Genomic DNA, 10,097 nt, shown 5'->3' on the forward strand with positions numbered 1-10,097 from the left:
AAGCATAGTGCTGCAAGCACATTGGGACATCAGTATGGTACTTTGTGCAGCAAGTACACGAAGCAGCAATGGTGCAACAAGCACATGGGTGACAACATGGTGCAGCAGTGGCACAAGCTACAGTAGTGCTAAACACTGGGACAGCAGTACCTCATAAGGTGCAGCAATATGATGTGTACAGCATGGTCATAAGGTCCAGCATTGTGATGATGGGTGCAGCATGGTGTAGTGAGGTGCAGCGTGATGACGAGATGCAGCACAATGATAGGTGAAAGAGTCACCTTGGAGAATCAGTTGAAGCAGCATGTCTTCCACTGATCTCATGTATCATCTTCTTAGAGATGATCTATGCTCTTATCTAGATAAGTCAAAGTGTTTACTTCTGTTGTAAATGTATTATCTCTCTCTCTCTCTCTGCTGAACTATTGAAGAACATATAAGAAGAATTGATCAAGGGTTTCCCCACATTGGGGTTTGTCCCTGGCTAGCGCCACATCTTGTGTCCTCTTGTCTTGGCTTCTCTTCTACGATTTATGTTTATGTTCTATCTGCAGTTTACTTTAATGCTGATGTGATTGCTCATCTGGAAAAGATATTGAGCTAACTATGAAAATTGAAATAAATTGCTCTAAGCATAGAACATACCTAAAATTAACAGCTCTACAAAGCATTGAAGATCAAAACCTTGGTTTTACCCAAGTCACCGCCAACTATTGAAGGTCACAAAAACTAGCCACTAGGTCAATCTATCTCTATAAGCCCTGAAGAGTAGAGGCCAACAAGACCAAGTCATTGGCGAATAGCAACAAGGAGATCAACTTATGACGTAGAAGACAGCTATTTCCTTCCTAGATATGCTCATGAAGGTAGGACTCTAGCTCATCAATATATATCCCAAAGAAGGTTGGTGAGATGGGGCACCCCTGTGTTACCCCAATGGTACTTTAGATGAAGTCAAAAAGACCATGTTCCATCTGAAGGCATCCCAAAATTGACTCAGATAGTCTCATGATGGCAACCAGATATGTTAATGTCACAAAGTATCTAGAGTAAGTCTCAGATATGTTAATGTCGCGGGGTATCTAGAGTAATGCCTCCCTCAAGACTATGTCAAACATTTTCTGAATGTCTACAAAACAATTGTAAACCTTTGCAGAGCAATGACAAGCCTCCTCAATGATTGCTCTGAGTGTGAAGATGTGATCAATCATCTGTCGGCTGCAATGGAAACATCCTTGTCCTCTAGCCCTAAGATGACAACTCTCCAACTCCTCAAAAAGCTATTGGTGTAAGATTGTGGCGTAAGGCTTGGTTAATGTATGGCCCACCATGATAGTCTAACAGTTGTTTGGGTCAGAACTACTCTCTAATTTGTGGATCAAATGAATAATGTGTCTAGCCCAAGAGGGGGTGTGGAAGCTTGAACAAACCATATGATTAATCATTAAATAAATCAGCAATAAGGGAATCAAGGGATTGGATGCCATGCTTAAATAATTTGGCCTAAAGTCCTTCCTCATCAACTACTCTATTGGTACACACAGCTCTGATTGCTCTCTTAATTTCTTGCTTAGAGAAAAGGTGGTAAGCGGAAAGAGGGGAAGAGAGATAGGTGGGAGGTTGTCCAGGAATATTGTAAAGGGGGATGGTGTGGGAGAACTGTTGAAATTAAGTTAGATGATAGAATTTCTTATCATGGTAATTACTTGTGACTGATATGTATTATTTTCTTAGTTTTTACTTGTTTATTTATGTCATCAAGCAATTACACAATAGCAAAACATAGAGAACATAATGCACAGAAGACAAGAGACACCAGAAATTAGGCTCCAAGCCAGGGCAAAACCCCACAAGGGGGAAACCCAAAAATTCTTCTCTTATAGAATCAGATCAAAATGAGATATCCAAGACCCAAAATTGCCACCAAAATGTCAAGTCCAACCCTCCTCCAAGTCACCTCCAATGTCAAAGTCAAACATGGTCAAATTGTCCCAAATCTGGTCAACTCCTAAGATTTTAGCCATGTAATTTCAGACCTTGAAATTTCGGGCCTGCAATAAGCTCTGAAATTCGACTTGTTTCCAACGAGTGTCTCTTAAAAGCCCAGGCCAACTTGTTCCCAACGAGGGGCGACTTGTTCCCAACGAGTGTTGACTTGTACATTTTGGTGTACTTTGACTCGATAAAAAATCAAAATTCTTTTTTCTTACAAATGTCCAAATGGGACATGACTCAAGTACATTTTTTTTTACTCAAAATAATTTCTTTTTTACTCTTATAAGCATGAAGAACATGCTTGAAACAAAAATAAATAATAATATTAAATATGTCAATGATAAAAATTACATTTTGTTACATTATGAAGACCGACACAAGTTACATTTTCAACAAGAACATGGTATGGGGGTCAAGGTCAAGCTAAATGGTATGGGATTGAGGGAAAAGGGCATGCAAAAAGGCTTTCGAAGAGTGTCAGAGGGCACAACAAAGTTCTAGTCACCTTCGGGAGAGAAAAGCTCGTTTTCACATCGAACGAGATTACAATATGTTTTGTGGAGATGGGTCGCGTGTGAGGATGAGATGGAGTTGTTTGTGGAGGAACTTGCATTCATCATCAAACCAATTATTCATGCGACAGGAAACAAGGGTGGGTTTGTGGGTGTGACAATGAGTAGAATGGGGGTAAGAGTCGAGGGTTGCTTCCACAAGGATCAAGGAAAGTATCTCATATTTGGCTATGGTTTATGTCCAGTGACCTGAAGTAGGAAATGGGAGGATAACTCCTTAAGGAAGATCGTGAAAGTTGCAACGTAATCTCTATCAAAAAGTAAGGTGGCGCGGGGGGGGTGGTGGAGTGGGCTAGGGATGGGGAAAGGAGCAAGGAATGTAGATCAAAAGGGAAATGTGATTCATAATATTAACTTAAATTTAAAACAAATTCTTCGATAATAAGGCAAAAATTTTAGATGCAATCACAAGCCTTAAGCTCTACTTAACACTAAAATCAAAGAGATTATGAGGGTATTGCACGTTATGAACCGAGTAAAGGGAAGATCAACCACTAACAATTGTAAAATTAGAAACCTCTTTTACATGGATCTCGCTTAAGCCCAATGGATTATCTTAATGAAATTGAACAAAATGTTTCAAAGTGAAGTTCATTATGAGGTCCTCAACTCTAGTCCAATAGAGATTTGAGTCCAATTGAGTCTCATTAGGTTACGAGCTACTATTGTGGACGACAGTTGAGCCTCCCTCCATCCAAATATTCCAAGGAATAGAGAGTGATGCACTATCCATAAATGTCCTCTCTAACAGCGCAATTCAAGTCCTACTTCAATGGCAGGAGATGTCTTAGCACATCCAGTTGAGTATCTAAAAGGAGACAAATGCTCTTATAGATGGTCGTTGACTAAAGAAGCCAAGAAGCCTCTAAGAATCAACTATAATCTTTGTGACCAACTACAAGCATGCCCATGGAGTCCCACTAAGGTAATGGCCCTGAAAGAACAAAGTGCAAGATAGTGATATCAATCCCTCCCAAAGACTAAGTCTCCACAAATCCAAAATCTATATCAATCCATCCCAAAGACTAAGTCTCCAAAGATCCAAACTCTATGAAGGAATGACACACAAAAGATGAACTCAAGTCTAAAGGGATGGGCTCCAAACACTACCTAAACAATGTGTTGGGAGGCAATCCTCTTGCATCCGATAATGTGTCTAAGGAGTGTCGAGATTCTCTTGGTCCTAGCTCAATTGGTATGAAGTAAAGTGGACCCCAAATCTCCACACCATAAACAAAATCCTTAACAAGAACAAATGAAAAGGAGAAAGGACATGGAATCATCTCACCATAGCAAACATATGGTTCTTAAGATGTAATATTTTGTTCATTGCCCCTCTTCCCACCACCATATACTCACTTGAAATAAATTTAAGGTATGTATCATAAGATAGATTAAGAGTTTTGATTGTCTTGCATGCAAGTTAATTAGAGCTTGTTGTTCTCCTCCTCCTACTCCAACTCCACTACAGTTTAGATGCTTCAATGGGAGCGTACTATAAGTTTTGCTCCTTCTCCTACCCTAAACCGTAGGTTAGATATTGTGTGTTTTGATAAAGTAAAACTCCTTATTTCCTCTTATTTTATATTCACATACCAATCCACTAGTGAGCATCTAATAATATACACCAAACAAACCATATCATCAACAAAATGCCAACTCTAGTAGAAAGACCTTCTTTCATATTTTAATGTACTCCTTTGATTACACTTAAGGATTTCTTATGAGGTTTTCTCTCCAGTTCACTATGGTCTTGTTGATAGAAGACTTGTTAACTTTAGATAACAATGGTATGTTCTATGCTTAAGAGCAATCGCATTAACATGATATTAAATGCAAATAGAACATAAATAAAACAGTAGAAGACAAGCCAAGACAAGAGGACACAAGATGTGGAGCATGCCAAGGACAAAACCTAATGTGGGGAAACCCTTTGATCAATTCTTCTTATTATTCTTCAAAAGTTCAGCAAAGAGAGTACAATATACAAAATTCACTTGCCTAATCAAAGTCAAATCTGTCTAGTCAAACTGCAGTGACAAGAAGCCCTAACTAGAAAGTCAACACTGGTCAACGTGGCAGAATTTCTCCTCCAAATCAGCTCAGTCAAACCCAGTCAACTCGGCCTCCAACAACAATCCAAATCAGCCCAAAACAGTCCCAAAAATATCAGTCAAACTTGGTCAACACAGAGGTCAAACCTGCGGTCAACGTTGGTCAAACAACTCAAATTGCCTCGATTTTTGTGCCCAAAAATGTGGCTTGCCCAAACAAAATATTCCACAAGAAAAACACAGTCAAACCATGTCATCTAATGCCTGGTCAACGCTGGTCAAACCCTCCTACAATTCGATCCACGCCCAAAACAGAAAATTGCAGACTTGTCCTTCACACGTGTGGAGAGAGAGGCTACCCAAAAATCTGTACACCCAATCAGATGAGAGAGAGAGATGTGTGAGTGATGAGTGTCCAAATGAGGTAGATGCTCCTTCTATTTATATGCAACGTTGAGGATGAATAGACGTGTCTTTTGGGCTTTTGAGCCTACATTAGATTGTTGGCCGACCTTGACAATTTGTCCATAATAGAAATAAATTCATAATTCCATTTGTACATGTCAGAATGAGATGATCTTTAGATCAATCCTACACCTCTCGGAAAGAGGCATCCAATAAAATATCAACTACATCATATGAGTTGTCCAAGGTGGAGTTTGGCCCTAGTTGCCAGATTTAACAAGACTAGATCTAACAACGTCAGAGGATCTAGGGGAGTTGCAGGTCTTATATAAGACTCCCTTGGGAGCAGAATTACTATGGTGTCATTCAATGAGCATTGCATATTTTTGTGAGTTTGGTTCCATCGAAAAAACCCTCTTCTTTAAGATAGATACATTGCAGTTTGCTAATTCCCCAACCTCCTCACACTTTGCACTACATAGTGAGCTCGAGGGAGACCCTTCCCTCAATCTATATGCAGACGCCTCCCACTACTCCATAAGTCAAATGTCCATGAAGATCCTTGATATATCTATCAAGGATGATAGTATCAAGAGTCTAAATTTATCATGGACTTACCTAAGGAGGTTATCAAACCTTTGAGTGAATTCCTTTACGGTTTCCTTATCAGTGTTTGTTGCAACCAAGAGCCTATCAAAGCACAGAACTCCATCTAATTTTGTAGCCCACCTCTTCTTGAATGCATCATGGAATCTATCCCAATCAGTGATAATTCCTTAGGGCAAGCTAAGGTACTAATCTCTAGCATCTCCACCAAGTGAGAGGGAAAATAGCATCATGACAACATCTTCTTGTTTTATAAACCTAGCAACCACTGCCCAATAAAAATTATGAATGTGTTTTTCAATAGTGGTGGCATCAGTACCATTGCATTTAGGGTTCCATTCTTGATATCTATTAGGTAAAGGGTGAGGAGCATCAAGATGTCCACTCATATCCAAAGGCCTGAAATAAGCAATAATCCAAGGCCTATCCATGGATATGGTAGGGGGAGGATTATTGGTAAAGAGTTACCTAGCCACAAGAGTAGTTGGATTAATAGGAGAAGTGCCTACTTTTGTAGTCTTCTTAGTGGTTTTTCTCTTTCTTGGAACTATGGTCCTGTCAAAAGAACTATTGGGGGATGGGGTATGGTCTGAAGTAGGAGTTGCCAGAAGAGGATATATCTTGTTGTTTGAGATTTTCTTCATCAAAGAAATAAAGCTAAAGCTTCAACTTACAAGAGGTAGACTCACTTCCTCCCCAGTAATGGCACCAAAAATGTTGCCGCGAAATCTACCAAACCTTGTGGACGGGTATCCTACAAGGAAATCACTAAACCAAGTGACAACAATAAGTTAGTACCCCACTATCACCACAGCTACTACCCCCTGTTGTTTATGGACTTTCACCAATGGGAGGAGTCTCAGTACATAGGTCACCTAAGAGATTTTATATGCTTATAGATATAAGGTGACTTAAAGGCTTGTAAGGGAGGACTCAACTTAAGGACAAGGCTCAAGTGATGAAGAAGAGGCAATGCACTTCCCTTAGACAAGCCAAAAATAGGGCACGCTAGACCTAGGGTTTGAGTAATAGCATGGAAAAGGGAATGTCCCAAGGTCAAGGTGTAAAGAAAAGGTTTCCAATAATGAGTATTAGAAAGACAAAGGCACATAAACCTTCAACGGACTCTTAAGTTGAAGTTTAACCAAACTAGGGTTTTTCCTAAGGCAAGAGAAATTATGGATGAAAATGGAGAGAATGGCCACAAAGAGGAATGATTTTAAGGCAACCAATACAACCCTTGATGTTAAAACTCTCCAAGACCAAAAATTCCCCTTTCCAACTAATTCACACTAAGCCCTAATTGGTTCGCTTGGCCTTGAGAGGGTTGAATTAGAGAAGAGAGAGAAGAGAAAGAAAAGAGATTTCAGTTTATGGATAAAAGATGACTTGATCACCAACTAGACAAGGCCAGAGCTTAGTCCTTGGGTGGATGGAGTCTATGGATTCATAAGATAAGCTATAACTTGCCAAGGAGTAAGAACGTTGGATGCCCTAGCAAAAACACTAACTATTGCCTTTGTGAGGGATCAAGGTCACTTGGGAGAGCTATAATCAAGATTCACCAAGGGGATTGCCATTCACATATCATACATGAGTAATGCATACAATAATGAGACCTAGATTCTATGCAATTGATGTTCAACAAATTAGGGCACAATATAAAACCCTAGATCATCAATTTCTTCCATACATAGACATAAAATCAGAGAATTTCCAATAAATAAGGCTTACTTACAAGACAATATGCATGAACAATCCTTTATTGATCCAAGACAACTTCTCCAAAGTCAAGAAAGTAGCTCCAATGAACAAGAATACTCCATAGATCACATCTTCATCAAGAAATAAGAAGGTTGAAATCTCTCTAAGGAGGGCTGAAATAGTCCAAGAGATGATGATGAATAACAATGACCCTCTCCTCTATTTACATGAGGAGGATCAAAACGTCTAATTCTACTTGAATATGTTTGCAAGACTGGCCAGGCAGCGTTTTTAACCTAAGAATTTATCAAAGCTGCTTATCATTGGGATGAGACTTTAAGCCAATATCAATTATATAAATCAGCTTAGCATGGACAACTGTTGCAAGGTATACCATAACAGAGAACTTAAGAGTACATATAACACTTGTTCGGATGCTACGAAGCATCTGTGATATCATGGAAATGCACAAAGAATGAAATTGCCCTATGGGACTTATGGAAGAATATGTCTAACCCACAGCATTGTCTTGAATTGTTTAACACAAGAAAGAGGTTCGAACCCCCAAACTTACATTTCTAGTCGTGATGGAAGAAGAGTAATCATGGGTATTTTCAGTGCATTTTAGTATGACATAGTTAGCGCTTCGAGAGTTGGGAGGCACGGCATCGAACAGAGGCTCGGATTGCAACCCCTTCAAATCCACACTGCAAACATAAAAGAAGGAACTATTAAAAGAAAGTAACAAAGGGACGTCTGCAGATCGAGAGCAATAGAGTACAAAAACCTTGTGCCCAGCAAATACGCCTTGACAGTAATATAAGTGCCCCGCTCCTTCCACTGAGCTTCGACGCTTGATTCCTCACTAGTGTCTACAGACCATTTCTTGTTCCAGTCTACTGTCTCCACGGCTACACTAGAGGTCGAAAACCCTGGTGCCAATTCCCAGACCCTGGTGGGATTCCTCAGCAAGAAAGCTGGAGCAAAGCCATGAAACCCGGTGTCTGCAAGCGCTCTTCTTGAGAAAGAATTATGTAGCGGAATTGAATGAATATCTCTGAAAGGGAATGTGGGGTTGATGGGAATTTGCAGAGATTTAATATAGGATGAAGTAAACCTGTTTAGAGCAGAAGACCTGCGGAAGAGAGACGACATTGTTGTCTGCTGCAAAAACATTCCCAGGTTCTATTTCTAAGTAGTTCAAGTGCATAATTTAATATGGTGCTGCTTAAGGTTGCTCTGAAATTATCCAGAGCATAGCCAAGATTATTTACGGAAGAGGGTTATCGTTTGTCATGGATTTTGAATGGGTTTGTTTAAAAATCTCATGGACTGGAGGGGCCAGTGACAGTGGTGAGTTTGTGAACAGGCCTCCATGGCATGTAATAGTCCGACCTGCTGCTCGAAAGAAATCGAAGAGCGGGTTCCTCGTGGGCTTCAAGCCATATAGGGCAGCTTTGACGCTATAAAGAATAATTTTAGTTTATTGTATTAAAAATGATATTATTTTGATTTCATAAGAGAATTTTTTAATTTTATTAGTTATAAGAATTAATTTTCTAAAACAATTTGCATTTATTATATTATTTTAAATTAATTTAAATTATTGACTTTTATTTATATATTGAGTTACTGGTGGATAAATTTGAAGCTTTCTTAAGTAAAACTTGAGTTCAATTAGCTTTTGTTCAGTTTGCTTATTATTCTAACTTTATTAAGATGCATGAGCTAATTTTTAAATCAAAATAATCTCAATTTTTATTAAAATATTGCTAATTATATAATTTTTACATGAAAACTTGAGTTCAATTAGCTTTTGTTCAGTTTGCTTATTATTCTAACTTTATTAAGATGCATGAGCTAATTTTTAAATCAAAATAATCTCAATTTTTATTACAATATTGCTAATTATATAATTTTTACATGAAAGAAAAACATAAAAACAATTAATCTATTACAACCCTATATAATATAATTAAATATAATCCTAATATATTAATGACTATTAATTCTAATATTATTAACTAACTATTTTATAATTAACCAATATCATTATGATATATGTTATATACATATTATAGTATTTTAATATGACCATATATATTGTAAGTTAACTATATTTTATTAATAATATTAAATATTTTTTTTATATATGAGAGAGAGTTGGCTCTTTTAGTCCTTTAGCGATATTTTATGGACATATGGTGGATGATTGATCTTGGTTAGAGTACTAGTACATGCTCTTATTTAGAAGGTTTTTAACCTAATCAGCATGATTACTAACTTATTATGTGAATGGAATGTGGGAGTCGGTTAACTCGATTAGGAGAGGTATCTACCTAAGAGGAGTATTAGGCACTTGGTGAAGGGCACTTAGCCATTTCTATATAAATGAGGAGTGCAACTTTGACTTATTGATAGGGAAATTGATGTCGATCGAGAAGAAGTGTGGCTGAAGAATGTTGATGCCTTTTCATGATAACACTGCTCCTATTTCGATGAATTTGTTGGTGCCCCCGGTTCCATATGGAATAGTGAGCTATGGACCCGCAGAAGAAATAGACCTTTAGACAACATCATTGTGGGAAATGTTGTAATGGAAGAGGAATTAGTACCACAGGACACAGGGGAAGGGGTCGCGAGCGTTTTTGTCGTCAAATTGATTTTCGACGAGATCAGGAACACATATCAGGAGAAATTGTAACCATAAAATACGACCCTAATAGAAGTGCATGCATTTGCAAGGTGCATTAGAAGAATG

At 38.3% G+C, this 10,097-nt stretch overlaps 1 protein-coding gene across 1 annotated transcript in view; it reads right to left on the minus strand.

Moving 5' to 3' along the window:
• Nucleotides 1-8,793, minus strand: part of LOC149221335 (protein RETARDED ROOT GROWTH, mitochondrial-like) — a 246,268-nt gene extending 237,475 nt beyond the window's left edge. The window contains exons 1-2 of the mRNA XM_089385079.1: nucleotides 8,124-8,793; nucleotides 7,911-8,043 (exon numbers count right to left, since the gene is read on the minus strand). Coding sequence (XP_089241205.1) covers nucleotides 7,911-8,043; nucleotides 8,124-8,512 — 522 coding nt within the window. The 5' untranslated portion in view covers nucleotides 8,513-8,793. The remainder of the gene's footprint in view (nucleotides 1-7,910; nucleotides 8,044-8,123) is intronic.
• Nucleotides 8,794-10,097: the final 1,304 nt, after the last annotated feature.

This window comes from Pinus tabuliformis, chromosome Q (assembly GCF_031772625.1).
Source record: "Pinus tabuliformis cultivar Carrire ecotype Pingquan chromosome Q, CPIR1, whole genome shotgun sequence".
Lineage (NCBI taxonomy): Eukaryota > Viridiplantae > Streptophyta > Pinopsida > Pinales > Pinaceae > Pinus > Pinus tabuliformis.